General features: G+C 54.3%; 12 protein-coding genes across 12 annotated transcripts; 6 read left to right on the top strand and 6 right to left on the bottom strand.

Annotated features, from left to right (window-relative positions):
• Positions 1-505: 505 nt before the first annotated feature.
• Positions 506-951, bottom strand: EI97DRAFT_65795 (uncharacterized protein). The gene has a single exon (XM_033802992.1). It carries the CDS (start codon positions 855-857, stop codon positions 627-629), a length of 231 nt encoding a protein of 76 aa, XP_033653156.1. The 5' UTR covers positions 858-951; the 3' UTR covers positions 506-626.
• Positions 952-2,663, bottom strand: EI97DRAFT_474943 (uncharacterized protein; the record flags this gene model as incomplete). Its single annotated transcript, XM_033801907.1, has 3 exons — positions 952-1,252; positions 1,300-2,498; positions 2,556-2,663. 3 exons carry the CDS (start codon positions 2,661-2,663, stop codon positions 1,030-1,032), a joined length of 1,530 nt encoding a protein of 509 aa, XP_033653155.1. The 3' UTR covers positions 952-1,029.
• A 284-nt stretch (positions 2,664-2,947) lies between these two features.
• EI97DRAFT_434025 (Vps36-domain-containing protein) lies at positions 2,948-5,086 on the top strand. The gene is made up of 3 exons (XM_033798520.1): positions 2,948-3,122; positions 3,200-3,335; positions 3,400-5,086. The coding sequence occupies exons 1-3, from the start codon at positions 3,022-3,024 to the stop codon at positions 4,948-4,950; spliced, it is 1,788 nt and encodes a 595-aa protein (XP_033653154.1). The 5' UTR covers positions 2,948-3,021; the 3' UTR covers positions 4,951-5,086.
• Positions 5,087-6,034: 948 nt separating this feature from the next.
• EI97DRAFT_360239 (uncharacterized protein) lies at positions 6,035-7,395 on the top strand (the record flags this gene model as incomplete). The annotated part of the gene is made up of 4 exons (XM_033794943.1): positions 6,035-6,111; positions 6,174-6,240; positions 6,359-6,442; positions 6,511-7,395. Coding segments are annotated over 4 exons (1,113 nt in total), but the record flags the coding sequence as incomplete, so codon positions are not given.
• An 882-nt stretch (positions 7,396-8,277) lies between these two features.
• Positions 8,278-10,615, top strand: EI97DRAFT_378704 (zincin; the record flags this gene model as incomplete). The annotated part of the gene is made up of 3 exons (XM_033795678.1): positions 8,278-8,367; positions 8,444-10,314; positions 10,402-10,615. The coding sequence occupies 3 exons, from the start codon at positions 8,278-8,280 to the stop codon at positions 10,613-10,615; spliced, it is 2,175 nt and encodes a 724-aa protein (XP_033653152.1).
• A 703-nt stretch (positions 10,616-11,318) lies between these two features.
• On the top strand, positions 11,319-13,482 carry EI97DRAFT_378686 (L-galactonate dehydratase; the record flags this gene model as incomplete). The annotated part of the gene is made up of 5 exons (XM_033795675.1): positions 11,319-11,363; positions 11,517-11,621; positions 12,052-12,202; positions 12,343-12,888; positions 12,983-13,482. The coding sequence occupies 5 exons, from the start codon at positions 11,319-11,321 to the stop codon at positions 13,480-13,482; spliced, it is 1,347 nt and encodes a 448-aa protein (XP_033653151.1).
• A 44-nt stretch (positions 13,483-13,526) lies between these two features.
• On the bottom strand, positions 13,527-16,450 carry EI97DRAFT_419935 (uncharacterized protein). The gene is made up of 4 exons (XM_033797010.1): positions 16,311-16,450; positions 16,193-16,261; positions 14,054-16,125; positions 13,527-14,001 (listed from the first exon to the last, which is right to left on the bottom strand). The coding sequence occupies exons 1-4, from the start codon at positions 16,324-16,326 to the stop codon at positions 13,912-13,914; spliced, it is 2,247 nt and encodes a 748-aa protein (XP_033653150.1). The 5' UTR covers positions 16,327-16,450; the 3' UTR covers positions 13,527-13,911.
• An 86-nt stretch (positions 16,451-16,536) lies between these two features.
• EI97DRAFT_434020 (uncharacterized protein) lies at positions 16,537-17,632 on the top strand. The gene has a single exon (XM_033798519.1). The coding sequence runs from the start codon at positions 16,599-16,601 to the stop codon at positions 17,505-17,507; it is 909 nt and encodes a 302-aa protein (XP_033653149.1). The 5' UTR covers positions 16,537-16,598; the 3' UTR covers positions 17,508-17,632.
• Positions 17,553-18,983, bottom strand: EI97DRAFT_467776 (uncharacterized protein). The gene is made up of 4 exons (XM_033801620.1): positions 18,746-18,983; positions 18,677-18,692; positions 18,518-18,611; positions 17,553-18,454 (listed from the first exon to the last, which is right to left on the bottom strand). Exons 1-4 carry the CDS (start codon positions 18,907-18,909, stop codon positions 17,757-17,759), a joined length of 972 nt encoding a protein of 323 aa, XP_033653148.1. The 5' UTR covers positions 18,910-18,983; the 3' UTR covers positions 17,553-17,756.
• Positions 18,984-19,227: 244 nt separating this feature from the next.
• Positions 19,228-21,246, bottom strand: EI97DRAFT_434018 (Phosphoglucose isomerase). The gene is made up of 5 exons (XM_033798518.1): positions 21,169-21,246; positions 20,579-21,107; positions 19,989-20,519; positions 19,692-19,940; positions 19,228-19,645 (listed from the first exon to the last, which is right to left on the bottom strand). Exons 2-5 carry the CDS (start codon positions 21,076-21,078, stop codon positions 19,270-19,272), a joined length of 1,656 nt encoding a protein of 551 aa, XP_033653147.1. The 5' UTR covers positions 21,079-21,107; positions 21,169-21,246; the 3' UTR covers positions 19,228-19,269.
• A 239-nt stretch (positions 21,247-21,485) lies between these two features.
• On the bottom strand, positions 21,486-24,301 carry EI97DRAFT_434017 (serine/threonine-protein kinase YPK2/YKR2). The gene is made up of 6 exons (XM_033798517.1): positions 23,968-24,301; positions 23,756-23,911; positions 22,959-23,703; positions 22,496-22,911; positions 22,082-22,446; positions 21,486-22,027 (listed from the first exon to the last, which is right to left on the bottom strand). The coding sequence occupies exons 1-6, from the start codon at positions 23,987-23,989 to the stop codon at positions 21,827-21,829; spliced, it is 1,905 nt and encodes a 634-aa protein (XP_033653146.1). The 5' UTR covers positions 23,990-24,301; the 3' UTR covers positions 21,486-21,826.
• Positions 24,302-24,430: 129 nt separating this feature from the next.
• Positions 24,431-26,515, top strand: EI97DRAFT_434016 (transcriptional adapter 2). Its single transcript, XM_033798516.1, has 2 exons — positions 24,431-24,730; positions 24,808-26,515. Exons 1-2 carry the CDS (start codon positions 24,638-24,640, stop codon positions 26,251-26,253), a joined length of 1,539 nt encoding a protein of 512 aa, XP_033653145.1. The 5' UTR covers positions 24,431-24,637; the 3' UTR covers positions 26,254-26,515.
• Positions 26,516-26,529: the final 14 nt, after the last annotated feature.

Genomic DNA, 26,529 nt, shown 5'->3' with positions numbered 1-26,529 from the left:
TTCCTTTGTGTCTACCTTGGAAGAATAAGTAGTCTAAGACATACCACAGTACAACCCAGCTCCAGAGTGCGCCTCAAAGAAAAACATGTCCCTTTGAAAGGCACACGCGGCGGGGGGTCACATTCAGCCGGCCACTCCTTCACACGGTCTCTACGCCGCACTCTCAGCCCTACTACACCAGGCCGACTTTCACCGCGCACCCCTTTAACCTCTTAGCCAGCTAGGAATGTGCGTGGATAGCCCATATAACATTGTCTATAGCAGACCGCCATGGACGGGAAGCGCCCAGCTCCACCAACACCGAAGATGCAATTCCCATCCAGAGCAAATCAGATCACCAAACTCCCAGACTCCGCGCCCATTGGCCTTTGGTCAGCGCCTGTAGAAATCCACCTCAAGGTGCCGTCCTCCAGCCATCGCCATCACTTCTGATGCCCCTCCATGCATGCTCGACTGCGCCCCTTCTTCAACCTGTCTTGACTCTCCAGCCGGAGCCCACTGACCCCAACTATCCTACACGGCTATGAACCCATCAGGCCATCTCCGAGAGCCCACGTGGTGCGCGCCTTGATTTTGCCCATAGAACGTTTTATGCGCACGCTTGTACACTGTCATTCAGTCCGTGTTCATGGCCTGCGCACCTCTAAGCTGAAAACCGCATCGACCAACCTTGCCGTTAATCGCAAAACAACGACGATCCAAACCAGACCGCCGGGTGTGACCAGAAAACTATCCGAGACGTCTAACGTGTGCGGCTGCAGGGAATAGGACTTTCCGCGCATTGCATGAAGCGGATGACTCCGTTCCGACCGTCGGCATCGCGCAAAACAGAAATCATGGACCATGCATGTCGTCATCCCTCTCCGCTACGGAAAAGAACCTTAAAGAAGCCGTAAACGTCCTGGTCGATGAGACTGAGAGGGTGAAAGGAAAAGAAGAGAAATGGTGCTGGGTGAAAATCGGAGGGCCGTTTCGAAGACCAAAGAAGAATTAACGAGCCGAATACGGTAGTAGAACATGCCAGTCAGCTCATATTTGGCCTTTGATGTCTACTCGGCTGAACGCAGCAGCACGAAGTTGTTCGAACAGGGTAGCGCCCTCTTTTACGCGTACTCGCATCTGCACCGTTTGGTCGCTCCGTTTCTCTTCTACAAGGTGGTGTGCGCTGTGCTCTTGGAGGAACTGCTCACATTCCTTATCGTTCTCGAAGCCAAGTTCATCCGTGACGAAGCGGAGCGGAACGCTTATATACCTGCTTCCCGTTAGCAAAGACTACAACGTTGGCTGAGAGAAACCTACCCTCTAGAGATGTTAGCGAGAGCATGGAGACGCTCACGCTCGATGAACATGTCCATTAGGTAGGCGCCCATGTTAGGCGCATCAAGATAGAGCCTGAAGAACTTGTGGTAGTTGCCCACCGCCAGCGACGAGCGCACGTCCAGTGCATGCTTGACCTCGGCTTTGGACTTGTCTGCAATGGTTAATTCGGCCAACAGGTCGTTCATGTCCGTCTTGTTGCACGTGTACACAAAGTAAAGAATACGGTATGCGAGGAACTCGCCCGGATGCCCCCCGAGGCCTTGCGCATAGAGACCCTTGAGCTGCGTTTGGCACTGATTATACTCACCCAAATCCCCCTTTTCCAGAGCTATCCGGGCATGAGTCTCGTAGACGCGGACGGTGAACGAGTTTTTGATATGCTGAACCGTCAAATCTTGGCGCAAAGACTTGAACTGGTTGCAGATGTAGTTGTAGTTCTTTTCGCTCTTCCACTTTTTCCTCAACATATCCAGGGTCTTCTCAAGCACGTGCTGTGGACGAACCGTCTCGGGTTTAGGAGGCGCAGTGAGACGGAAATACGACTTTTCGAGTGACATGTTGGTGCCAACAATGGGGACCATGGACACCTCATCTTCGTCCTTTCGTGATTGTCGCCAGGGCGGATTGACGGCGGTTCCAGATTTGCCAGTGTTGAAGCGTTGTTTACGCTTCTCCAGGTCAGCCTGGTCAAACTTACTTACGATATCCTTGGTGATGTCGGTCTTCTTCTGGCGCTTGCTCTGTTGACCGTCCCCAAACGTGACGCGGTCTTGCAGATTAGTCTTTTGCCAGGGTGGAATCTTGGCGGCTGCCGTCTCCAGCTCCTCGGCATCCTGAGACTTGCGCTTGGACGAAGGGAGAGTCAAGGCGGGGGATGGCATGTTAGTAGGATAGCTTGATACATTCACTGAAGTGTACACTGGGTTGGCAAGACCGGCAGTGGCTTCTCTGCGTTCCTGAAGAAGCAGTTGTTGTGGCAGGGGATAGGTGGACCAGTCGATCTGGTCGTGCATTTGGCGTTCGGCGTAATAGGAGATGATGGACTTAAGCTTTACTTGCATTTCTTCAGTGGAAATCCCCTTGATCTCGTTCTGGGGCTCAAAGGCGCGTCGCACGTAGTTCCGGACAGGTTCCGACCATTCGACTTTCCGAGGCTTCTCGGGAGCCGGAGGCGCTGCCTGGTGAGGGTAAGCGGTATGCCAACGGTTGCTCAGAGGTACGAGAGAAGAGCGCACCACAGGAGTAGGCTTGGCGAGTGTCGTTCGGGCGGGTACGGCGTTGTAAGCGGGATGTGGTTGCGATGGAGGAGGAGGTGGCCACGCCACCGTGGAGGGGAAGGACATTGTGACCGGTTCGGCGAACGGGAGGAGAGAGAGCTAGAGAGTAGTAGGGTGGTGAAGGGAGGCACTGTGCGCACAGGCTTGATGGGTTAGTCGTGGGTTGGTGGTAGGGATGAACAGGTGGGTTGATGAGTAGTTGGGAGATGTGGAATCGGCGGTATGGGAGGCTTTGAGAGGCCAAAATTGCCAAGCCGTCTATTTCATTAAGTAAGCAAAAGTCTAGCCTGTTACAGTCTAACGCGGGTCATGACGCCCCGGAACAGGTGAATGTGGGTACATATCTGATGGGCAAGCCGAGAGCAGCTCACAATGGCATTCCCATTCCGATGGTTGTCGCCCTGACGTACGCTCCATGATCTGAATGTTTCTAAATCCGCTCGATCTCACGACCGCCCTGCGTCCGTCCCTCCTGCCTGATGAGACGCTACTGTTCGTCCAAGATGCCGTGGGACTCTATGAGGGGTAAGGCCAATTTCCCTCCCCTTCGCATTGGAACGATGTGTCGAATGTAGAACCACTTGCTGATAATGGCTAAAAAGGAAGCTCAAGATTCCCAAATACCAGAACGGTCAAGCCTACCTCACCTCTCATCGCGTTTGCTATGTCGACCAGACTGAGCCGCGATCATGCTCCGTTGCCATCAACTTGAAGGAGGTTGAGCGACCGGAGTTCTATGTAAGACCTGTCTGCAGCTGTCTGCAAACACAACTCCCGGGATCATTGTACTGATATGAACCAGGCTGGATTCCTCAAATCATCACCCAAGATCACTCTCTATCCAAAAGCCTCCAAACAGCTATCGATAGCGACCAACCCCTCTCCTACGGCGCAAGGTACACTTGCCAGTGCTACCGACGGGCATGTCGCTCCGGCGACTATTTCACCTGTGAATGCCACATGGGTGTGCCCTATATGTTCCTTCTCGAACCCCGTACCCTCGAATTTCGATCCCACCGCAGCCAATGCGCGGACACCGCTACCACCCTGTCTTGCATGTGGTATCAAACCGCCCCTAGCACATGTGATAAAGGCCGCTATAGCTGCTATAAGGCAGGCCCAGTCTTCAGACGGCACTCCTCAATACACGGCGGGTGCACCGGCATCATCCACACCAGGAACCGTTCCCTGCCCTCGATGTACCTTCCAAAATCACCCCTCGCTCTCCGCCTGCGAAATCTGTGGCGCACCCCTCCCCGCCGCTGCAGACAAACGCCTCGAAGCTGCCAAAGCAATAACCCGCGCGGAATCTCCTGGGCCCTTTTCCCAAACTTCCCCCTTAGGACACGAAATCACTGAAAGTATCAAACTTTCCTTCCGCTGCGGCGGTGAAAAGATCTTCTACGAGCGTCTCAAGAACGCCCTCGTGCAACGAAAGTGGCTCCTCCAGAGCGCACCGCCGATCCCCAAACCGCTCCCTGCGTCCGATCATGTGAACATGAGTGCCGGACTATCTGCTGCAACTATCCAGGCATCGGGAGCGTCTGGGCTCAGCAAAGCGATTGGTATAGCAGGCCTAGAACGGCGCCACCTCGAGCAAACCAAAAACAACGAAGCCGTCATCGGAACCGCCTTCTCCGACCTCGAAGCCCTCATGACGTCCGCAAAAGAAGTCATTGCTCTAGCCGAACAATTCGCCAACCAAGCCAACATCGGCAACAATGGAAACCACAACCGTGAAGCTGCCAACGCTGCATCCGCCCTCAGCTTGATCACGACAAAAGACATGCTGGGCACCGGCTCCGGCGCCTCGGATCTGTACATCTCCGAACTGAGCAGAAACCTGGCAGAGTATCTCACCGACGATACGCGCGGGATTCTCAGGAACGAAGGCGGCATCATGACGCTCGTGGATCTGTGGGCGGTGTTTAATCGCGCCAGGGGAGGCGTGGAACTCGTTTCGCCGAGCGACTTCGAGAAGGCGGCGCGCAGGTGGGACGAATTGAGATTGCCTGTCCGGTTGCGGAGGTTTCGATCGGGATTACTGGTTGTACAGGGGAGGGATAGGACGGATGAGAAGACGGTGGCGAGTGTGCTTGCTTGGCTTCGAGAGTTGCATTCTGAGAACCAGGGGCAGGGGCAGGACAGGGAGGTCTCGTGGGATCAGAGGACGTGGGGGAGGGGCGTCACGGTGCAGGAGGTGGCGGAGAGGTTTGGATGGAGCGTTGGGGTTGCGCAGGAGGAGCTGGAGATGTGTGAGGAGAAAGGCGCGGTTTGTAGGGAGGTGGGGTTGCAGGGGTTGAGGTGGTGGGAGAATTGGATCGTGAAGGATCCGGTTGTGCACAGTGGATAGTGGCAGGTAGGGTCAGAATTACGGATGAGATGATACCTGGCTACGGATTGTCAGAGTAGAACGTTGGCTTTTGGATCGGTCCACCACAAAGTTCCACATCTTCAGAGAGAGTTAAAGATGCACGCCATGTTTCAGCCCCGTCAACGTCTAACCCCAGCCTCAACGCCTCGTGCAAGCTGCGTCGCGGCTAATGCGATCGTCTAGGATGAAGTGTCTCACGCCCCTAGTCCCTTGCTCGGAATCGTCATGCTGGTGCTTAAAATTGAAAGGCGCATGTCACGTGTTGACTAGTTTCAAATGTTCTCAAGCTACGAGTGCTGGTTTTCCTTTCTAGTACTGACAAATACGCGGAATTAGCCTTTACAGGAGATGGTCTGCTACAAGTGACAGGATTGGTGGCTCCCTCACGCGCTTGTGATTCACCTACCTGCTCGCTGCTCGGGACGACGCACGGCATGCATTGGATGCAAGGGCACACCGCTTAGCATGATTTTGGACCAGGAGTAAACCTTCTTACAGACGGTGTATATTCATGGGCCACACCTCGGATAGGCCTGGAAAATTAAGGTTTGCGGGCGGCCTAGGAGGTAGGATAGGGAGGTAGAGATTTCCCGTCCACTTGTAGTGGTAGTGAACGCCTGCCCTGTGCCATGGGCTTGACTCGCTTGCTTGCAGTTGCAGCTCTCGGGATCTGGGGGGAACCAGGATGTCTGAAGGGTAAAAGGGTTCAGGGACGCTTTGCAAGTGGGCGAGAGACGCTTGGTCCTTCTCTCACTTCTTGATTGTCCTCCTTCGAGGCCTTTTTGCTAAGAGGTTTTGTCTCTGGGAGAAGAGAAGTCTTAGCTACCCTTCCTTCGCCTCGCCTCTTCTGATCCTTCTTCTACTATCTTTTCCTGCTTGATTGCAGGCTGCAAAGGGCGCAGTTGATCTGTCCTGTCCCTGGTCCGGTCAACATGTGTCTCTAACTCTCGGCTTCTCCGTCCTAAATATATCAGTGACAAAGCTGGATAGCAGGTCTTTCTTTGTTACCTTTTCACCATCCTACCTCTCCTTGTATAATCGGGCTGAGTAACCATCAAAGATGTATTTTCGCCCGGGGTTCGTGGTCGTCATCGTCGGATGTACACTTACGGGGTTGAGCACTATTGTCGTGGGCCTGAGGTAGGAAGGGCCACTTCATGAGGAATATGAACAAGATGGAATGGCAAGCTAACGTGCAATAGGTATTATTGTCGGTTTTGGCGGATGGGGACTCTCGGTGTGACGGATCATTTGATGTTAACTGCGGTGGTGAGTGGTGCCAATGGCTCATAGCCGCTCCCCTGACATTTTCTCCCCTCTGACATTGCCATGTATCTCCCTCATTCTGTCATAGGCAGCCTGTGGGCCTTGCTGACTGGAAGCGCAGGTGCTAACCTGGGGCAACACGGTGGTGAATTACTACCAAGACGACACGAGTAGGCGCTTTAGACCGACTGCCTTTAGAGACCCTGTAAGTAACCAGCTCCAACGGCCCCCCTCCTGGCCTCTTCCAGTGCCACTCATACCCCTTTTTCCCAGGCCAAACGCCCCAAAATCGAAGCCGCCCTCCGCGGCACCCTCATAACCTGGTACATCTACCGCATCACCTACACCATCGCGCTCCTCTTCGTCAAACTCTCCATCCTCTTCTTCTACCGCGCCATCGCCTCGCAGGTCACCTTCCGCCGTCTCGTCAACGCCACCATCACCCTCCTCATCCTATACACCTTCTCCGTGACCATAGCGAGCATCTTCCAGTGCGAAAACCCAAGTGATGCCTGGAGCACCGCAGCCTACATCAGCCAATTCGACGGCGTCCCTGGCCGGGCCCCGCGGCCTAAATGCTTCGAACCCACGCGCCTCTGGGCAGCCACCGCCGCCGTCAATCTCTTCTCCGACGTCGTTATCCTCCTCCTCCCTATCCCCACGCTGCTCAGCCTGCGCGTCCCAATGAACAAGCGCCTAGCCCTCATTGGCATCTTTAGCATTGGCATCATGGCCGTGGCGGCGAGTTGTGTGCGTCTCTGGGTGATGGCGCTTTGGGCGGAGAGTCCGTACAATAGCGCGAGGTTTGGGGCCGATTTGTTGCTTTGGGGTCAGGTGGAGACGAATAGTGGTATCGTGAGTGCGAGTGTGCCGTTTCTGAGGTTGGTGTTTAGGGGGAGAAGGAGAAGGAGGGAGGATACTGAGGAGGAGGGTGACAAACGGGCTTGGGTGAGTCCTAGGCTTGAAGGGAATCCGGAAGCTGGAGGAGAGGGAGGGGGGAGTGAAGGGAGTGGAGCTAGGAAGATGGTGGGGAGTATGGAGTTTTTCGATGCGGAAAAAGGGGACGATGGTGGGGTCGCGGGTGGGAAGGGGAGCCCTCTGTGGGAAGGATTCATAACAGTGCCGGCGAGTTTGGGTTCGAGTGCGAGTAGGGATTCCGGGGTTGTGATGGGATCCGGAAGAGCCCAGGGGAGTAGAGAGGTAGATGAGGAGGAAGGGGATGCTGTGAAGCCGCATGTGACGGTTTAAAGGGAGGGGTTCTGGCATGTGAGAATAACGTTGTTGTTCTTGTCGATGTTGACGGTGTTGACGGTGTGGAGATTCACGAGGTGTAGCTGGTCTACTCCGTACTAGGGATGGTTCTCGATGGTTTACCATGTAGAGTGAGTAGTGGGTTTAATGTCGAAGATTTACCGTGTTCACGGGGAGGAAGCAGCATGCGGCCATGGTGTTTTGCAGGTCTATCAGACCGTGGGGGAGGAGCTGTCCCCGCCATACTTGTATAGACCTCAGGAGCTGACCATAGTTGCGATATACGAGCGGTATACGAGCGGCACTAGTAACTAGTTCTCCGAAGCCGCTGGAATGGAATAGTGAGAATACGATACAATACTTGCAGTGTTTGAGATCCAGATGTGTGTGACGTCCCAAGAAGCATTCCAAGCACAATTTCCGCCATCCTTCTTCCGTCCTAGCGCAATTCCAATTCCCCGGATGGCTGAGCTGACCCGGCCCCCACGCTCACCACGCTCGCAGGCCCCGATCCCCTCAATAGCTGGCAGCTTTACCTGTCCGCACCTCTCACCCGTCAACGAATCCAACCATCATTCAATGACCACTTGAAATCGGCCCATCTCTCCCACCCTGGCGCGCCTACGCATCCCCAAGCTCTATCTACTAGCTCTCATCCTCTTCGTCGCCATCTCCACCACCCTGGCATCCCTCCGCTTCGCTCCCCGCACGCCATCTCTCTTCCGCTTTCTGCGGCCTGCGTCCAAGCCCTTTTCCACGACCTCGCAGCACTTATTGGTGAATAGCAGTATGGCGCCGGAACGGTATAGGACGCCCCCTCAGCTGCCGCCGAGGTTCACGGCGACGCCGGAGAGCTTGATTGAGGATACGAAGAGGATTGTATGTTGTGGTTTGGGATATGGGTCGCATGCATAGTGGGGCGACATTTCATACGGACTGGCTGACAAGGCTGCAGATTGAGCGGTCTCGAGGCGTACAGGACCACATTGTGAAGTCCTTGACTCCCGAGACGGCAACGTTCAAGAACACGCTCCTCCCTGTTGCTCACGATGACAATAAGATGGCGCTCGAGACGCACATCATCGGCTTCTATCAGGCCGTGTCGACGGACCAGAAGCTGCGCGATGCGTCGACTGAGGCGGAGAAGATGCTCGACGACTTCAGCATCGAGTCCAGCATGCGGGAAGACGTGTTTAGGCTCGTCGACGCCGTGGCGAAGAAGAAGGAAGAGCTGGATCCGGAGTCGCAGCGTCTGCTGGAGAAGGACCATAAGTCCTACATTCGGAATGGACTGGGTGTCCCTGCAGGACCGAAGCGCGATCGGTTCAAGGAGATCAAGAAGAGGCTCAGTGAGCTGAGCATCCAGTTTCAGAAGAACCTCAATGAGGAGAATGGTGGGATATGGTTTACACCCGAGGAGTTGGATGGAGTGCCCGAAGATCTTGTGGCGTCGTTGAAGAAGGGAGAGGGCGAGAATGAGGGCAAGGTCTGGCTGACGTTCAAGTATCCGGATCTATTCCCTACGCTCAAGTACGCGAACAATGCCGAAACACGCAAGCGCGTTTTTGTGGAGAATGAGAATAAGTGCAATCAGAATGTGCCGCTGTTCCGGGAAGCCATTCTTCTGCGCGACGAGGCGGCGAGGATTCTGGGTTACAACAACCACGCTGAATTTAGGATTGAGGACAAGATGGCCAAGACTCCAAAGACCGTGGACGATTTCCTGTCGGATCTGAGGACCCGTCTTGCGCCAGGTGGAAAGGCCGAGATTGAGAAGCTGATTGAGTTGAAGAAGCAGGATCTGAAGCAGCGTGGCATTTCTGACGGGTCGGATTCGCATTATTTTCTGTGGGACCACCGATACTACGACAGGTTGATGCTGGAGAAGGATTACTCGCTGGACCAACAGAAGATTGCCGAGTATTTCCCCCTGTCTACTACGATCGAGGGCATGTTGAAGATCTTCGAGGAGCTCTTCGGCATGGTCTTCGTGGAGATTGTTGGCAAGGACCGTGATGCGCTTGCGGAGAGCGGCAGTGGCTCGGATATCGTATGGCACGAGGATGTACAGGTCTTCAGCGTCTGGGACGACGAGGGCGAGGGCTCCGGATTCATCGGTTACCTTTACTTGGACCTTTTCCCCCGAGAGGGAAAATATGGTCATGCTGCCAACTTCAACCTCCAGCCGGGCTTCATCCAGGAGGATGGAAAGCGCCGCTACCCTGCGACGGCGCTCGTCTGCAATTTCTCCAAGCCCACGGCGAAGAAGCCTTCATTGCTGAAGCATGACGAGGTCGTCACGCTCTTCCACGAACTGGGCCATGGCATCCACGATCTCGTGTCGCGAACCACGTACGCCCGCTTCCACGGCACCAACACGGTCCGCGACTTTGTTGAAGCGCCCAGCCAAATGCTGGAGAACTGGTGCTGGACGCCCGCGCAACTCCGCTCCCTCTCCAACCACTACTCCTACCTCTCTCCCGAATACGAAGCCTCCTACAAAGAATCCTCGGGCGCGTCCCAGAAGCCCTCGCAGCAGATCCCCGACGAGTACATCACCAGCTTGATCAACACCAAGCATGTCAATGACGCCCTGTTCAATCTGAGGCAGCTGCATTTCGGCACCTTTGACATGACGGTGCATGAACCTGCGAGCCATGAGGAGATTGAGAAGCTGGATGTTACCACGACGTATAATAAGCTGAGGAAGGAGATTGCGCAGTTGGATGGGCCAGAGGTGCTAGGGAGTGGGGAAGGGGAGAAGAAGTGGGGGTGGGGGAATGGTCAGGCGACGTTTGGCCATTTGATTGGCGGGTATGATGCTGGGTGAGTGTTTTTTTGATGGCCTTTTTTCCTCCTTGCTACTATCCATCCTCTGGCGAACGGGCCTTGCTAACTGCAGCGGTGATTCAGATACTACGGATACCTCTCGTCGCAAGTCTACTCGGCAGACATGTTCTACACGGTCTTCAAGTCTGATCCCATGAATGGAAAGGAGGGCCGTCGGTACAGGCACACTGTCCTGGAGCGCGGCGGAAGCAGGGAGGAGATGAGTTTGCTGGAGGAATTCTTGGGTCGCCCGCCGAGCACCGAGGCGTTTTATAAGGAGTTGGGCATCTCAGCATAGTAGATGTTTATTCCTCAGGTGCGGTGATCAAGGGGAGATGTAGAAGGTTTGGCTGATGGGTGGTGCAGTGGTGTAGAAGGCTCCCTAGAAGTTGCAAGGAGCTAATAGCTCATTTATTAGATATTGGTACATTAGACAGGTGTGTAGGCGTTGTGGCCCATGGGTCTGGTGGCTGCTACTACGCTCACGTGGTTGACATGTTGCGATGCTAATTTCCCGTCACTACTACCTCCTAGTATCTATGGTTAATAACTCCGTTGTGTGTTTTTACTGTATGCCGGACAAGAAGTCGGGCAGATCTATCGGTGCAGCTCGCCATACAGTCGGGCCCGGCGCTGAACCGCGGTGGTGCAGGGAGGGGGAACAAGAACCTTACCAAGCCTCATGGTAGTCGAGCTCCACTGCCCCCACGTTCTCGGCATGTTTTATTCCGCCTATTGGGTGTAGGGACCTTGTTGTGTATGGCGGTGTACCATCTTTCTGAGAGAGTATATGTTTGGCTTTGCCCCGTTCCGAGTCGGAAATTCGTCGTAGTGCATCAAGAGAGCTGTGTCACCCAGCGAAGATTGAATCTTGACTGGGAACGGTTTGGCATTCGCCTCGAGGCAGAAGAGTTATTGAGACGGTGGATTGATAATCACCAAGATCTTCGAACCTCGGAGTCAACAGAGCAAACGCAAAGAAGGGAAAAAGGAGCAGAACAATGGTGACGATAACGGGCTTTGAAACGAGGGATGTGCGGTTCCCCGTAAGTTCTACCCCTTTCTTTCGTCTTTTCATAATCCTTTCGTCATGTTGCAAACTCCTCATCCTCTTTATACACTACGGATACATCTTAAGCTGCAAGTGAGTGACAGTGGTGTTTCGGAAAAATGCTGATTTGCTATTTGCTCTAACATAGACGTCTCTCGATAAAACGGGCTCGGATGCTATGAATGCAGCGGGAGATTACTCGGCGGCTTATTGCATTTTGAAGACGGATGTGGGGTGCGAGGGGCATGGGATGGTGAGTTGAAAAGAACTCTTTCTTTTCTTTATACATGTGTAATATTTTTTAACCTTGTTTCCTGTTTTTAAATCTTAGATTCTTCCAATTCTGCCCCCTTCTTCTACGTTTGATGGTCGAGTTGGTTCCTTTTTCTTTTTCCCCTTTCTCTTCATCCCTTTCCTGATAGCACTTGCTATGTGGTGACTGATATCGGATAATGTAAAACGGGCAGTAATGGTGGGTTCAATTTGAATCTGGATTTTGCTTTCTCTTTTCTGAATGGGTATTGTCTCTGGTGTGGTCATGTCTGCTCTGAGGAGAATTATGGACCGTGATCTCTTCTTTCTCTCGATCTACATGTCGTTTCTTCCTAAAGCGTCTCTATACTCATCCAAACGAATCTTAATTTTCTTTCGCTCTTCACTAACGAACCACTCTATACTTACAGACCTTCACCATTGGACGAGGCAATGACGTCGTCTGCTACGCCATACCGTATCTCGCCGAACGCATCAAGGGCAAGACGCTCGAGTCGCTGGTGGAGAATTGGGGGAAGACGTGGAGGTATTTGGTCAATGATAGTCAGTTGAGGTGGATTGGTGAGTTCTGTTCTTCTCCCTTCACCAACATTCAAGAATCCAGGGTGCCCTTATAACACCTCGTCAACACCTCCTCCCCCTTTCCTTTGTCCCCTCCCACCCGCAACCTCTTTAGAAGCAGCTACTAACACGCACACCAGGCCCCGAAAAAGGCGTCATCCACCTCGCTCTCGGCGCCGTCGTCAACGCCCTCTGGGATCTCTGGGCCAAAGTCCTCGGCAAACCCGTCTGGCGCATCGTCGCCGACATGAGCCCCTCGGAAATCGTCTCCCTCATCGACTTCCGCTATCTCACCGACTGTCTCACGCCCGAGGAAGCCCTTGCCATCCTCGAGAAAGCGCAAGAGGGGAAGAAGGACAGACTCCAGGAGGCGTTGGAGAATCGCGCGGTGCCAGCGTATACTACGAGTGCGGGGTGGTTGGGATATGGTGAAGACAAGATGAGGGGTTTGTTGGAAGAGACGCTGGGGCAGGGTTATAAGCATTTTAAGCTCAAAGTAGGTGGGGATGTGGAGGGCGATAGGAAAAGGTTGACGATTGCGAGGGAGGTGATTGGGTATGACCGCGGAAACGTGCTCATGGTGGATGCGAATCAGGTCTGGGATGTGCAGGAGGCCGTGACGTATATGAACGAGTTGAAGGAGTTTCGGCCGTGGTTCATTGAGGAGCCGACGAGTCCTGATGATGGTATGTCGAGTACTCCTTCTTCTCCCTCGCAGCCCACTTGGACACAAAGCACAACACACCCTTTTCAAATTGTTCCCATGCTAAGATATGTCAGTCCTCGGGCACAAGAAGATCAAAGACGCCCTCGCCCCCTTGGGCATCGGTGTAGCAACAGGTGAGATGTGCCAGAACCGCATCCTCTTCAAACAATTCCTGGCTGCTTCAGCCCTCAATGTCATCCAACCCGACGCCTGTCGTCTCGGCGGCCTCAACGAAGTCCTCGCCGTCCTCCTCCTTGCCGCAAAGTACAACGTCCCCGTAGTACCTCACAGCGGCGGCGTCGGTCTGCCGGAGTACACTCAGCATCTCAGTACGATTGATTACGTGGTGGTCAGTGGAAGGAAGAGTGTGCTCGAGTATGTGGACCATTTGCATGAGCATTTTGCGAGGCCGGCGAGGGTGGAGAATGGCCATTATGTTACGCCCAGTGAGCCAGGGTATAGTGTGGAGATGAAGAGGGAGAGCATGGATAGGTGGGCATTTCCGGGAGAGGAGGGAGTAAGTTGGTGGCGAAGTGACGAAGCTAGGGTGATTTTGGAAGGGGAGAAGATTTAAACGCTATGACTTGCGGAATATTGGGTGGATTGAAGGAGGCAAGGGAAAGGGAGATAGATGGACTGTAGCACCGGAAAACTAAAAAGATAGCTTAACAAACGCGGAAGACTTGGAAGCCGGCATATGAAATGTCTTTGAAGCCATCTCGGTCATCTTAACAAAGGATCCAACCTATCAAGACACAGTGGCATGACTGCGAAGGAAGCCACCATGGAAGCCCACCGTACTTATATTTCCTTACGCTTGTGCTCAAAAGCCTGTGGATAAAGCACCAGTATCATGGTATACATTCCGTTTCATACCCCCCTGCTAATGGGACAACCAAGGTCAAGCCCAAACGAGAAGAAGCATGAACCGGGTTCTCCACGCTGGATCTAAAGGGGTGATATTGGTCGACCGATAGGACCCGGAGCCTTTCCCTCTTCCCGCTTATTTGATACCTCGTTTCTCCTGCTCACTGTAGTAAATAACCATACGCCAAAGCTTCTTAACTAATCCTTCTGCTTCCTCGTCCAGGGCCTGTCTCATATTAGCACAATGATCCGTAAAGCATCGACATCAGAGGACTTACCACTTCCAGGTTATCCACCAACTCCTGCGGTTCACCCTTGTTCTTAAGATGATCCACGATAGCGTCAACCAGCAAATCTTCCTGGATACCCATGATGTCCAACACCTTCTTCTCCGCCCACCTCCTAATGTCTGTGTCGATGCTCTTAGCAGGCAGATGCTCCCATGAGACCTTCCACGCCCACAAGCCCTCCTTGTCGCTTGGAATCTCCCTTGCGAGCTGTTGCTGCGCTTCGACAATCTCCTCCGCGGTAAGATTGGCACGAACTGAAGGATCGAAGCTGATGGGAACAAGAGTACGCTTTTTGGTCGTGGGAGTTTCCACCATCTCTTCGTCTTCGAGCATGTCTTCAACCTCGGCGACGGTGCGGCGTGGTGCAGCAGCCGCTTCGATCTTCTTCGCTGCTGCTCCGAGCGAAAGCTTGAAGGGTTCGGCTTGACGAGGTGCTCTTGCCAGCTCCTCGGCCTGCTGCTCCAGGAACGAGTCGGCCAGACCGCGAGCAACTTCTGCCTTCTTCTGGGTGGCGGCGATCTCTCGCTGCTCCTGTGCTCGATCTTGGGCATCATCTCTGGCTTCCCGCTCCCTCGTCTTCTCACGCTCGCGCAGATATTGGCTGTGATCCTTACAGTAGAGGAGGTGCTTCTTCGAAGCCTCGTCGTCATCATCAAATTCCTCGAGAAACCTGGCTTGAGAATCACGTGCCTTCTGTTTCTCCGCCTCTTCGTTCTTCATGCGGTCAGAGGTTCGCTCCAAAGATGTGGCATTCCTGTTCTCATGTTTCATCCATTGGCTCAATTTCTTCCTGTAAAGATCGTCCAGCTCGTCTTGCTTGGCCTTCCGACGACGGCGCTCCAATTCTTCATCGCTAGCCGGGTCATCGTCGTCTTCACGGTTGATGTAAGTACCGTTATTCAACGCACCGCCGTTGATGAAGTTTACTCCCGCCTGGTAATCTCGAGGGAATTGAGAGCCTTTCGGTCCGCTGGGGGCTCCTTGGACACCGCGATCAGCTCTGGGTCCTAGAGGTACTCCATTAGCACCGTTTGCCCCGCCCGGTCCAGTAGGAGCCAACGGTGGAGGCGAGGCACGCCTGCCACTTCGGCGGCGCTCTTCCGCCTCGAGCTCTTCTTCCCTACGTAGTCGTTCCTGGTCGCGGCGGTTTGATCGGTCGCGAAAAGCAGCAATCTCGGCTGCTACGATTTCGCGCATCTCAGGAGGGATATCCGCAAGCTCGTCCTCGGCAGAAAAGGCGATATTGACGATTTCCACGCCCTCTGTGTCGTGTGCAGGCACGTCCTGCATTTTGACGTCTTCCATGTGATCCACAGGAAGAGGACGTGGTGGATGGAAAAGACTCGCCAGCACGCCCTCAAGCGTCTGTCTCGCCTGATCAATGCGGAACTGTGCTATGCTCTCATCCTCATTTCGACGGGCTTTCCACTCCTCAGCATATTTAATCGAGGCATCATCGACCATGACCAACAACTTCGTCTTCTCAATCTCAACCTCCTCTCCCTCCTTCTTCACTCCCGGTTCCTGACGCTTGGTCGGCACTTCCACGTTCTTGAAGATCTCCGCCGCCGTTTCCAGACCCTGTGCATCTTCGTACTCGGCAAAACCAAACGTTTGCGGCTTGTTGTTTGCATCCGTGGCTCTTATCCAACGGACCAGGCCTCCGGCACTGGCGAGGATACGCTCCATCCCTTCATCACCGCCGACGCCAGGCGGTATGTTTCCGACAAAGATAGTCCGCGCAATCTCCTCGCGCGTGGGAGGAATGATCTGCTGCGTGTCTCTGCCTCTAGGGCCATCGGCGTCCCGCATCATAGAATCCATTCCCAGGCCTCGACGCGAAGGCATTGCTCCACCGTCTCTACGCCCACCTCCGCCTTCCATGCCCATGCGAGGTCTATCCGAAGTGCCCAGCCTGATGACTGGCGCATTGAAGTTGATATTCGGCATGTTCGCAGGTGGTTGCCAATTTGGGGGAAGATTTCGAGGCCCGCCAAGAGCCGGGGGTTGCGCTGGAGTGGGCGATGGGGATATACCAGGTGGTGCGGCGCCGGGAGGCACTGGTCATCAGTTAGCGATGGCCTCTGAGACATTGACTCAACTTTCGAGAGGAGATCCGATACGTACCCATTCCTGGCGGTGGGCCCATCCCAGGCGGAGGAGCTCCATAACCCGGCGGCGGGTTGTACCCGGGAGCTGCATCTGTTAGAAGGTCATGTTGGAGAGGCCTAGAAGCGTGTCTTACCTCCGTAATTATACATGGTTGAAACTTCACTCCGCAGTGTCCTAGTAATGGGATTCCAGATGTGGTTGAGAAGAAGTGTATCGCGACTGGAGACAGAGCTGTAAACTGAGAGGACGGCAGGTGGCTTCCTGTAGAATTAGTGTAGTTCCCTTGCGGGATCCCCCGAAGATCAACCGGCGAAATTCATGCATATCTCACGTGATCACTTCTCGCAACCAACCTCCCTCGCCCATCGAAAGCCGTCAGGACGCTCCTCCGGTGCCAAACATCCTGAGAGCCAGCAACACGATGGGCTCTCGACAGCTAGGGGAGGTCCTTCTCCGCCCCCCACCGCTGCGAAGCCTCATCCTTCCTCAATCGTCACGTCCGGTTTGGAGATGCGCTTCGCAAAGTGCTCCTCGACTTCAACGAGGTATCAACTTCAGCACCTCCGCCAGTACCAACGCAGCGCAGAACTCGGCCAGAAACCCTCAGGCCCCGAGGCCTCAACACCAAAACCCATCCACCGAACAACCTCGTCCCTCCCAAACCGCGACTTCTTCTCCCACACCCTCAAAAGACGACCTCTCCCGTGCCATCTCCGACCTCTTCCCCTCCTCAAGTCAGGCTGCCCCCAACCGCAAACAAGCGCAGTCGCACCCTTCTGCCGCCTCCGCCGCCATCGACGCCCTCTTCGCCAATTCCGGCATCGGCCGCACCCGCCCAATCTCCTCGTCCGACGAATTCGGCGCCGCGGCCGCTGCCGCACGCACGGCTTCTTCTCCAGCGACGCGCGGCCGCGGGCCCTTCGGCGCAAACTTCTCGCGCCCGAACCCCAACCTGCGTCCTCAGTTGCGGACCAATTGGGCCGAGATGAACACCCCGGATGCGTTTCCCCTGCAACCGTCTGATCTGTCTGCTGCAGCAGTGCCCACCGTGTCGGACAAGGATATCGTATACCCTCGTTTGAACGCCACGACGGGACGCACGATAGAGTTGGATCCGAGCCGTGGGAGAGATATTGTGCGGGGATTGAGCATGCTGGGGCAATTGGTGGCGAGGAATAGGGTCAAGCAAGACTTTAACAAACAGCGATTCCATGAGCGGCCTGGGTTGAAGAGGAAGAGGCTTAAGAGTGAGAGGTGGAGGGCGAGGTTCAAGAGGGAGTTTGATGCAACGTGTAAGCGGGTTTCTGAGCTGACGATGAAGGGTTGGTAATTCAATCGGTCAAGGTAGTGGAACAGGTCTGTCTGCACAGAAAATGGTCAGGGTGTAGATTTGTAAATTGCATTGTACAATACGAATCGCCGCACGTTCGTGCCGCTGCTGTTCCTGGTTGCGCATGAATCAACATCCACGTTTTGCCATGCTTCGCCATGCAATAATGCAGACTTGGGTTCCTACCAGATATCCCAGAATCAACCCATGCTCCTAATCCCCATCCAACAGCGGACATCACCCTCTGGTCTAGTCCTTCTTCCCAACACCATACCCATAGCCACCCACGCCATACCCATACCCTCCATACCCAGACCCGTTCCCATTTGAAGTTGGCAGCCCATAGCCACCGCCAAACCTTCCCGCTCCCACTCCTCCCCCAATCTTATCCCTCGCATACCTCCTCAACCGCCTCGGCAACTCCACTCCCCTAAAATACGCCACGCAAACGGCCGCACTCGCCCCCGCCGACAAAATGCAATAAATCAACGTACTCGTATACACGTGCCCGCCATACCCGGACCACCCTGGCGGTAACGTGGTGCTCGGATACCAGCGGACGGAGAATTGCAGGGGGAGGTCGTCGCCGATGGTGACGCGCGTGTTGCGTGCGTGGCTGGAAATGCTGTAGGCGGCTGCGGCGTCGATGGTGCCCGGGCTTATGGACTTTGGGGCCGCGTGGACGAGCAGGTTGAGGTAGTTGCCGACGTGTAAGTGCGAAAGTTGGAGAGTCCCTGAAATCGCAATGATGAGGGGTGTGTAGAGGGTGGATTGGCTCCCTATAGCGCCTTCTTGGGTGGATTGGTCGGAGACTTTGTAGGCGGTTGTTGGCGAGGCGGGAAGGGGACGCGAGGGAATGCGGCAGGTTAGCGGGGCGTCGTTGTGAATGTAGAATTCGAGGAGGTGGAAGAGAGGGTCCGGGATGGACGTTAGGGTGCAATTAAGCTCTGTGGGGGAGGTTAGACGTTTTGAAGAGACGGAGGGGGAGCCAGGGAGCAGGTCTTGTGTACCTTTCTCCACGCCGAAGAACAGCTCCAGCGGTCGTCCTGTTTCACTGCATACCGGAAATGGTACATACTGCAGCTGGCCATTCACGTCCATAATCTGCCGCCAATGTCAACTTTAAACGTTCCACGGAGCTTGAGAGCACGCGGTAGCTATCAGCGTACATGTTCACCCGTTTCTCTGGACAGCTTTCGCGTTAGCTATATGCCAGTTCTAGAAGCCCGAAAACTAACATGGACCTATTCAAACATGTCACTGGTATACTTTCACCAAACTTATACCCATCCACAGTCGCGGCTTTGAGGGGTTCCTGACCGGAGAGCGCGTGGGCCAGAGAAACCCAGAATGAATAAAGCGCTAACAGCAGAAGCCATGTTGACGAGGCTCGCGGCGCCATGAAAGCGAATACAATGAAGCAGAAGAGAGATACCTCAACAATGCGTCGACATTGCGTGAGAATCTGGCGTTTCCTTGACGTAGTGAATTCGGCCCAAATCATATATCTGGGGTTATGTAAGACGGACTGAACGCTCGGACCACATGTTCATGTTCCTTCAAATGTTAACTCTCTGGAAGGGGGCGACTTGCTTCACTGCACATGTCACTTTCTCTAAGCTGGGAGAAGGGCTAAATAGATTGGAAGTCTTTCGTTCAGATCTCCCTTCATAAACAGGTTCTTTTGTTTCCTAACGTGTTTCCTGACATACCACGTCGCTGCCATCAGTCATAAGGTATTTGAGATGGGTTGGAGACCCATCTACAATTGCGCCTTCTTCTTGAAGGCGTTGATAAGGCCGCTGGTGCTGGCATCATGGGAGGTGGACTCGCCGGCCTCGTCAAGCTCAGCCAGGATCTTCTTGGCCAAGACCTTGCCCAATTCGACGCCCCACTGGTCGAAGCTGTTGATGTTCCACACGGCACCCTCGGTGAACGTGAGGTGCTCATAGTAGACAATCAAGGCACCGAGCGTGGCCGGCGTGATCTTATCCGCAAGAATGGACGTGGTCGGTCTGTTACCAAGGAACGTTTTGTGCGCCACAAGGTTCTCCGGGGCGCCCTCTGCCTTCACCTGCTCTGGTGTCTTGCCAACCATCAGTGCCTCCGCCTGCGCGAAGAAGTTGGATGCAAGCATCCTATGCGGATCAGCGAAAATGTTACACAAAAGCATGACGTACTCACTTCTGATGCTTGTTGTTCTCGACCGGATTGTGGCTCTGGGCAGCCAGAATGAAATCAGTGGGAATGAGTTTCGTTCCCTGGTGGAGAAGCTGGTAGAACGAATGTTGGGCGTTCGTGGCAGGCTCACCAAACAATATCGGACCAGTGGTATATTTGACATAATCTCCGCTGCGGGTAATGGCCTTGCCGTTGGACTCCATGGACAATTGCTGGAGGTAGGCAGGGAACCTGTGGAGATATTGGTCGAAACTGAGAAGAGTCAGTGATAGGTCTATAGGCTTGCCAACTTCAGCTTACGGGGAGACAAGATGCGTCTGAGCACCGAAGAAGTCGGAGTACCAAACGCTCAAAAGGCCACCAAGCACGGGGATGTTCTGCTCAAGCGGTGTCTCCTTGAAGTGCTTGTCCATGGCATGAGCACCGGCGAGGAATTGGTGGAAGTTGTCATAGCCGATGTAGAGAGCCACACTCAACCCAATCGCGCTCCACACGCTATAACGGCCGCCAACCCAGTCAGAGAATCCGAACATGTTCTTCTTATCGATGCCAAACTTGGTAACCTCCTCCTCGTTTGTCGAGAGAGCAACAAAGTGCTTCGCAATGTCCTCCTGCTTTGCGCTCTTCAGGAACCACGACTTTGCCGTGTTGGCATTGGTCGTGGTCTCAGCAGTGGTGAAAGTCTTGGACGCAATGAGGAAGAGGGTGGTCTCGGGGTTGGAGTCCCGCAGAGCCTCGGCAATGTGGGTGCCATCAATGTTGGAGACGAAATGCATCTTCAGGTTGCGGTCTGCATAAGCCTTGAGAGCTTCTGTGACCATGACTGGTCCGCTGTTCCAGGTCAGCTCAAGCTCGAAGAATGTGACACCAGCCAAATGCTGAACACCTACAGGTCAGAGCCGCCAATGCCAATGTTGATGATGGTGTTTATCCGCTTTCCGGTATAGCCCTTCCACTCGCCACTTCGGACCTGCTCGCTGAACTCCTTCATATGCTGCAGCACCTCGTTGACACCCTCGACCACGCTCTTTCCGTCAACCTGCATGCGTTGATTGGAAACATTGCGGAGAGCGACGTGGTAGACGGCGCGGTTCTCGGTGAAGTTGATCTTCTCGCCCGCGAACATCTGATCACGGAGCTGTTCGAGGTTCGCCTCTTTTGCAAGCTCAACGAGTAGCTTCAGAGTCTCTTCGGTAATGAAGTTCTTGGAGAAGTCAAAGAGGATATCGGTGTTGTCGGCGTCATTGTGGAAGGTGCGGGAGAACTTCTGGAACCGCTGAGGGTCCTTCTGGAAGTACTCTTTCAGGATAATATCCTTCCCAAGCTTCTGATGGTGATCCTGAAGAGCACTCCACGCGGAAAGGTCCGACGCCTGCGAGAAACCGGGCATGTTGTTGTCGTGGTGTTGTTTACGCTGAGCTACGGAAGGAGGTCAGTTGGGCAGCGGGTGAAGTGCAGGGACCAGCGGGGCGAGACATACAAATAATTGAGAAGTAACTAGCGGTCAGCGGAGAAAAGAGAGAATTGAAATTTCACGAAGCAATTGGGGAGATGGGAAAGGTTTGAATGCGTTTCCGCGGGGGGATGTTGTGGCAGAAGTGGTGGCAGGAGGCGCCCTTGGCGGGGCACGCATCATTCAACCATTCATCCCTCTCTGACGTCTCGACCGCGACAAACGTGGGGCAGCTTTTGCTCATCCCGCGCTAAGCCTAGTCGGGTACTCCGACGGTTCAATTTACCATGAGTACCGTACCAGAGTATGCTTTTTCTCGCCTGCGAGGAATATAAACATACACAGTACAGCTTGTCCACCGTCCGCGCCTTGTGAAGGAGTCCATGCTTGAGAGCGCGCTGCAGACCATATGGTATCGTATCGTCTGTATTGCAAGACTAGGTAACACAAATGCTGCCATAGACGCCGGGTCCGCCAAGTGCTCAGCACAAGACCCGACGAGAATCGCAGCGGAACCCATATACCCAGAACCCGTCAAAACTTCCGCCTAGCCCACCTCGCTATGGCTGGAATGTGTGAGTATGGAGCGCAAACCTTTCCGCATGCATGAACAAAACTAGTCGCAATCATTCCTGAGCGCGGCCACTGCTACTTCGATTGACGTCGCCATTTGCCTCCTTGCGTCTCATCGTTCGCTGATACTTCCGAAGGACGGATCCTTCACCGAGCCTCCAGCATCACCAAGACCAGCTACCGGCCGGTTGTACGACCAGCCGGCAAACTGGTCCTGCATGGTCTGGGAAAGCGTGGGTCCGTCCACGTACGAGTCCGCAGGCGCCTCGGACGTGAACTCACGATCGAAGTTAGCCGTATCCAGGGCATCCACCTAGGCGAGTGTCAGCAAGCCGCATCCCACAAAGCAGTCATATTGTCCACATACCACGTTCGGCTTGAAGCTGGGCTCATATTTGCGCTCCAGAAGCTTCCGCCAGTCGATGCTGTGGAAGAAATAGTGGGCCTTGATCTCAGCTGCACCTTTCGCACCCAAGCGCTTGGCGGGATCACGATCAAGCAAGCGTGTCAGGAGATCACGCGCCGCCACTGGTACGATCTCGGGACCTGGGAAGTGCAAGGGCTCGTTGAGAATCTTCCTATACATCTCGTTCGTCTGTTCGTCGTAGAATGGGGGCAGACCGGTCAACATCTCGTAGAGAAGCACTCCGAGAGTCCACCAATCCACTGCCTTCGTGTAACCACCTCCCGTAAGCAGTTCAGGGGCAAGATACTCTGGCGTTCCACAGAAAGCTGATACAGAGTCAGTAAAGGTCGCGATTCGCCGGCGTTTTAGACATACTATTTGTCCTATCCTCATCCTTCATGTCGAGCTTACACAGACCGAAGTCGCAGAGCGCAATGTGTCCTGTGTAATCCAGAAGGATGTTCTCGGGCTTGAGATCGCGGTAGATGACGTTGAACCCATGTAGACACTCCAGCGCACAAAGGAGCTCCGCAGTGTAGAAACGAGCGCGGTTGATATCGAATCGCTGCTCCTTCTGAAGATGATGGAACAGCTCCCCTCCATTGACAAAGGCCAGGACGAGGTAGAGCTTCTCGGGAGATTGGAACGAGAACTTCAGGGGTACTATGAATGGATTGTTGATTTGGGCCAGAACCGATCGCTCCGCAAGGGTATGAGCAACTTCTGAACGAGAGATGATGTGAGCCTTGCGTATGGTCTTGAGGGCGTAGATCCGGCGCGTATCCTTTTTCCTACGATCGTTAGCTTGGCGACGTCGTGCTGGGGCGGGGAGACGTACATGACCTGCATAACCTTGCCAAAGCTACCTTTTCCGACGACCTTGAGCAACTCAAAGTCGTCGATGGTCAATCGATCATTGCGGTTCTCGACAAAGTGGACACCGACTTTGATGGAGCCAGTACCGTATCCAACGTCAATCCACTCGGTGCCAACCTGACCGGCCGATATGGCTTTCTCTTTATCCTTCTTGCTCGCCTTGGCTTCGGCTTGCTCTGGAGTCTCCTCGAACCGAGGGTTGACTTTACAGGTTCCGATGAAGATATCCTCGCTTCTACCGGAGTTGGGCGGCGAGTTGGGATTGCGGATGTAGAGTGAGATGCTCAAGTGAGTGATCCTGGACACGTCAAATTTGTACTGCGTGTTCGTCCCCGCCCAGACTGGATTCTCGGGGCTGCCCGACACGGCGTTGATGAAGACTTGTTGTTTATCGAAGTCAACCAGGGCGTAGGGCAGGTATCGAGAGGAGTAACGGCCATGGTTTGACGGCACGGCATTGATGCTGCCCGCTGCCGATTGCGGTCTGTTGGAGGAATATGAGCCAGGAACTGCATTGCGTGAGGAGTTGGGCCGCATGGAACCCGCAACTGAAAAGCCGCCTCCTGCCGAGAGCGAACCCTGGTGATGACTCGAGGAGAAGGCCTGTTCAGCCCCCGGTGGGAGCGAGAACCCCTTTCCCTCATGGAGAGTGACTATGAGGACACCAGGCCTGAGCGGTGGGGCGGGAGGGATTGCCTGTGACGCCGCTGCGGCTTGTGTCAGCAGTTCTCCTCAACTCGACAAGCCGACCCGACGCACCAATGCCATTGGGATCGTTTGAGTCTGCGAGAGTAGTACTGCTCGCAGAGCTAGAGACAGAGGGTTTGGGTGTGGCTGCGTCGCCTGTAATGGTCGAAGTGGACGAGGACCGGCTGAAGGTATTGGCGAGGGGCGCAAGATGCGTCTCCTTTAGCTCTGCGAAAGTCAGCACTACCCCTGGCAGAGCGAGAGTGTGTGAGAAGGTTACAGACTCTTGGTGAGCTTCCACGACATGGCGATGATTGTACACTACGGGCGACCTCAAGGGAGGGCGCTGCAGTGCAGAGTGCAGGGGCAGAGGGCGATGGTGGGGGACTCGTTGGGGGCGCTCCCCAGCGGGCGGTGGTTGCAGCGGGGGAGGAGATGCGAAGTCGAGATAGATGCAGCGAGCCGCACGAACGATGCGACGTTCTAGAGACTGGCAGGATGCCCAAGGAATAACAATGCAAGAGATTGGAGAGCAACGAGAACAGATTCTGTGGTGGTAAGTGGGATGTTTGTGTGTGTAGGGGGATTGTAGGGACGTACGAGGGAAGTAAATACGGTGAGCCCGGGCGGAGAGAGGGTCGGGTAGGTGGTGGAGGCGTCGGCCGGGTCGCGGTTTGTGCGGTTGCCAAGCCAGAACGCGCCTGAAGCTGGGGCAACGCCAACGGGTGCGCCGCTGCCCTCCTCCAACAAGGCACATCCGCGGGACCACCGGCAGCTTGTTGACAAGCATCGAGCGTGAATCAATAATAGTCGACTTGTACTGTACTAATAACGAGACCCATCTCCAGCCTAGTGTTGACAGACGTGTCAACACTTTTTGCCCACCTGCCAGGCCCGGATTCTCCGCACCAGCGAACCGACATGCCCATCTAGAAACTATCACCACCATCCGCTATGGGCCTTATCAAGAAGAAGACGACGTCCCGGGGAACCGAAGGAGGGGTGAAATACATCTGTGATGTATGCTCTTCAGATGTCACTGCGACCGTAAGTTACGAGTTCCCAGAACGAGAGCCTGAAGGCCTGTATCCCCTCCGACTCACTCCTAGTACTGACATGTGCAGGTCCGTATACGTTGCGCCGACTCTGCCTGCAATGATTTTGACCTGTGCGTGTCCTGCTTCTCCGAGGCCAAAACTGCTCGCGATCACGATCCGGCAACCCACGCCTATCAAGTTATAGAACAACATTCAATACCTATTTTCAAGGAAGATTGGGGTGCTGATGAAGAGCTGGCGCTCCTTGAAGGGGCTGAGATTTACGGCCTTGGTTCATGGGCCGATATTGCCGATCACATCGGTGGTTACAGGACGAAAGACGAAGTACGAGATCACTATATCGACACATATGTGAATAGTTCCCGGTTTCCCCTGCCAGAACATTGTAGCCCAGAAGACAAGGAGCTCAGCGAGCGGATACCGCGCGATGAATTCCAGGCTCGTAAGAAGAGGAGAATAGAAGAGCGCAAGGAGGCTGCCAAGAATGCTCCACCGGCTACCCCTAAACAGAAGCCTACGGCCAGTGTGCCTGCGTGTCACGAGGTTCAAGGCTATATGCCTGGACGTTTGGAGTTTGAGACAGAGTACTTCAACGATGCCGAGGAAGCGGTCCAGCATATGCAGTTTGAGCCGGGAGACGGCATCAACCCGCGGACGGGCGAAATGGAACCGGAGATGGAGCTGAAGATGACTATCATGGACATATACAATTCCAAGTTGGATGCGAGAGTCGAACGTAAACGAATCATCTTTGAGCACAGACTCTTGGAATATCGGAAGAACGCCCTCGCCGACAAGAAGAGGACGAAGGAAGAGAAGGATCTCCTCAACAAGGCCAAACCCTTTGCCAGGATGATGAAGCACGATGACTTCACCAAATTCTGTGATGGCTTGGCATACGAGCACCAATTGAGGCAAGCCATCGCACAACTGCAGGAGTGGCGGGCGAATCAGGTCGATACACTGAAGGCGGGTGAGAAGTATGAACAGGAAAAGCAGCTGCGGCAGTCTCGCGGTCCTCAAGTGGGACAATTCGACCGTCTGGCCTCCAACAGACTCGGAAAGCCTACGCCACCTGCAGAAGCTCCTTCGGGCGCATCACTACTGGTTGCCTCTGAGTTGCCCGAGCGGTTGAAGAACGGCGGGCTTTCAACACCACCGCCTGAGAGACCTGCCAACGGGGTCAATGGAGTTAACGGAGTGCTGGCACCACAATTTACCAAGACGAAGTTCACCACACGGCCGCTGCCAAATACCGTCCCACTGAAGTTCGGCAAGGAAGCTGTACCCGATCTTCAGCTACTGACCCCCGAGGAGCGCGAGGTCTGCAGCATCCTGCGTATCATGCCAAAGTCCTACTTGGCTATCAAGCACAAACTCTTGCAAGAAGCCATCGACCATGGTGGCGCTCTTAAGAAGAAGACTGCTAGAGAACTTTGCAAAATCGACGTCAACAAAGCCGGACAATTGTTCGATTTTTTCGTTCATAATGGATGGATCGCGAGGGCTTAGACTTGGTCCTGGGACTGGAATTTTTGGCTTGGCGAAACTCCTTCTGCGATACCCCACTTCGCCTTGTTGTAGGTAGAGGCTCAATGTTATATTGTCATCCGTTTTCCTTCTTCATGTACTTCATGTGTAAAATGTCGCATTTCCCAAGCAAAGTCCTCAGACCTAGCCAACGGCTCACCTCGTACCTTCTTAGCTCCACGAGCCCCAATGGTTCTTGAGAACACCTCGATTCGTAGCATGGACCTGGGATGTTCAGGAACGATGTCTTTACAAACT

Source organism: Westerdykella ornata (genome assembly GCF_010094085.1).
Source record: "Westerdykella ornata strain CBS 379.55 unplaced genomic scaffold EI97scaffold_13, whole genome shotgun sequence".
Classification (NCBI taxonomy): Eukaryota; Fungi; Ascomycota; class Dothideomycetes; order Pleosporales; family Sporormiaceae; genus Westerdykella; species Westerdykella ornata.
The sequence above is the reverse complement of the archived record's forward strand: the minus strand, read 5'-3'. Positions and strand labels throughout refer to the sequence as shown.

Excerpts from the sequence above, each read along its gene's own strand:
- EI97DRAFT_65795 (XM_033802992.1), bottom strand. The coding sequence starts at position 857 with ATGACGACATGCATGGTCCATGATTTCTGTTTTGCGCGATGCCGACGG.
- EI97DRAFT_434025 (XM_033798520.1), top strand. The coding sequence starts at position 3,022 with ATGTTTCTAAATCCGCTCGATCTCACGACCGCCCTGCGTCCGTCCCTC. Across the intron at positions 3,123-3,199 it reads GCCGTGGGACTCTATGAGGG|GAAGCTCAAGATTCCCAAAT; the intron begins GTAAGGCCAATT and ends ATGGCTAAAAAG. Across the intron at positions 3,336-3,399 it reads TTGAGCGACCGGAGTTCTAT|GCTGGATTCCTCAAATCATC; the intron begins GTAAGACCTGTC and ends GATATGAACCAG.
- EI97DRAFT_419935 (XM_033797010.1), bottom strand. Across the intron at positions 16,126-16,192 it reads GGGCCCACCGCCAGGAATGG|TGCCTCCCGGCGCCGCACCA; the intron begins GTACGTATCGGA and ends ACTGATGACCAG. Across the intron at positions 14,002-14,053 it reads TGGTGGATAACCTGGAAGTG|GCCCTGGACGAGGAAGCAGA; the intron begins GTAAGTCCTCTG and ends AATATGAGACAG.
- EI97DRAFT_434020 (XM_033798519.1), top strand. The coding sequence starts at position 16,599 with ATGGGCTCTCGACAGCTAGGGGAGGTCCTTCTCCGCCCCCCACCGCTG.
- EI97DRAFT_467776 (XM_033801620.1), bottom strand. The coding sequence starts at position 18,909 with ATGGCGCCGCGAGCCTCGTCAACATGGCTTCTGCTGTTAGCGCTTTAT. Across the intron at positions 18,455-18,517 it reads GTTCTTCGGCGTGGAGAAAG|AGCTTAATTGCACCCTAACG; the intron begins GTACACAAGACC and ends CCTCCCCCACAG.
- EI97DRAFT_434018 (XM_033798518.1), bottom strand. The coding sequence starts at position 21,078 with ATGCCCGGTTTCTCGCAGGCGTCGGACCTTTCCGCGTGGAGTGCTCTT. Across the intron at positions 20,520-20,578 it reads GGCATTGGCGGCTCTGACCT|CGGACCAGTCATGGTCACAG; the intron begins GTAGGTGTTCAG and ends GACCTGGAACAG. Across the intron at positions 19,646-19,691 it reads GAGAACAACAAGCATCAGAA|GATGCTTGCATCCAACTTCT; the intron begins GTGAGTACGTCA and ends TGATCCGCATAG.
- EI97DRAFT_434017 (XM_033798517.1), bottom strand. The coding sequence starts at position 23,989 with ATGTCGTGGAAGCTCACCAAGA. Across the intron at positions 23,704-23,755 it reads AAACGATCCCAATGGCATTG|CGGCGTCACAGGCAATCCCT; the intron begins GTGCGTCGGGTC and ends CACAAGCCGCAG. Across the intron at positions 22,912-22,958 it reads GGCAAGGTTATGCAGGTCAT|GAAAAAGGATACGCGCCGGA; the intron begins GTACGTCTCCCC and ends TAACGATCGTAG.
- EI97DRAFT_434016 (XM_033798516.1), top strand. The coding sequence starts at position 24,638 with ATGGGCCTTATCAAGAAGAAGACGACGTCCCGGGGAACCGAAGGAGGG. Across the intron at positions 24,731-24,807 it reads CTTCAGATGTCACTGCGACC|GTCCGTATACGTTGCGCCGA; the intron begins GTAAGTTACGAG and ends TGACATGTGCAG.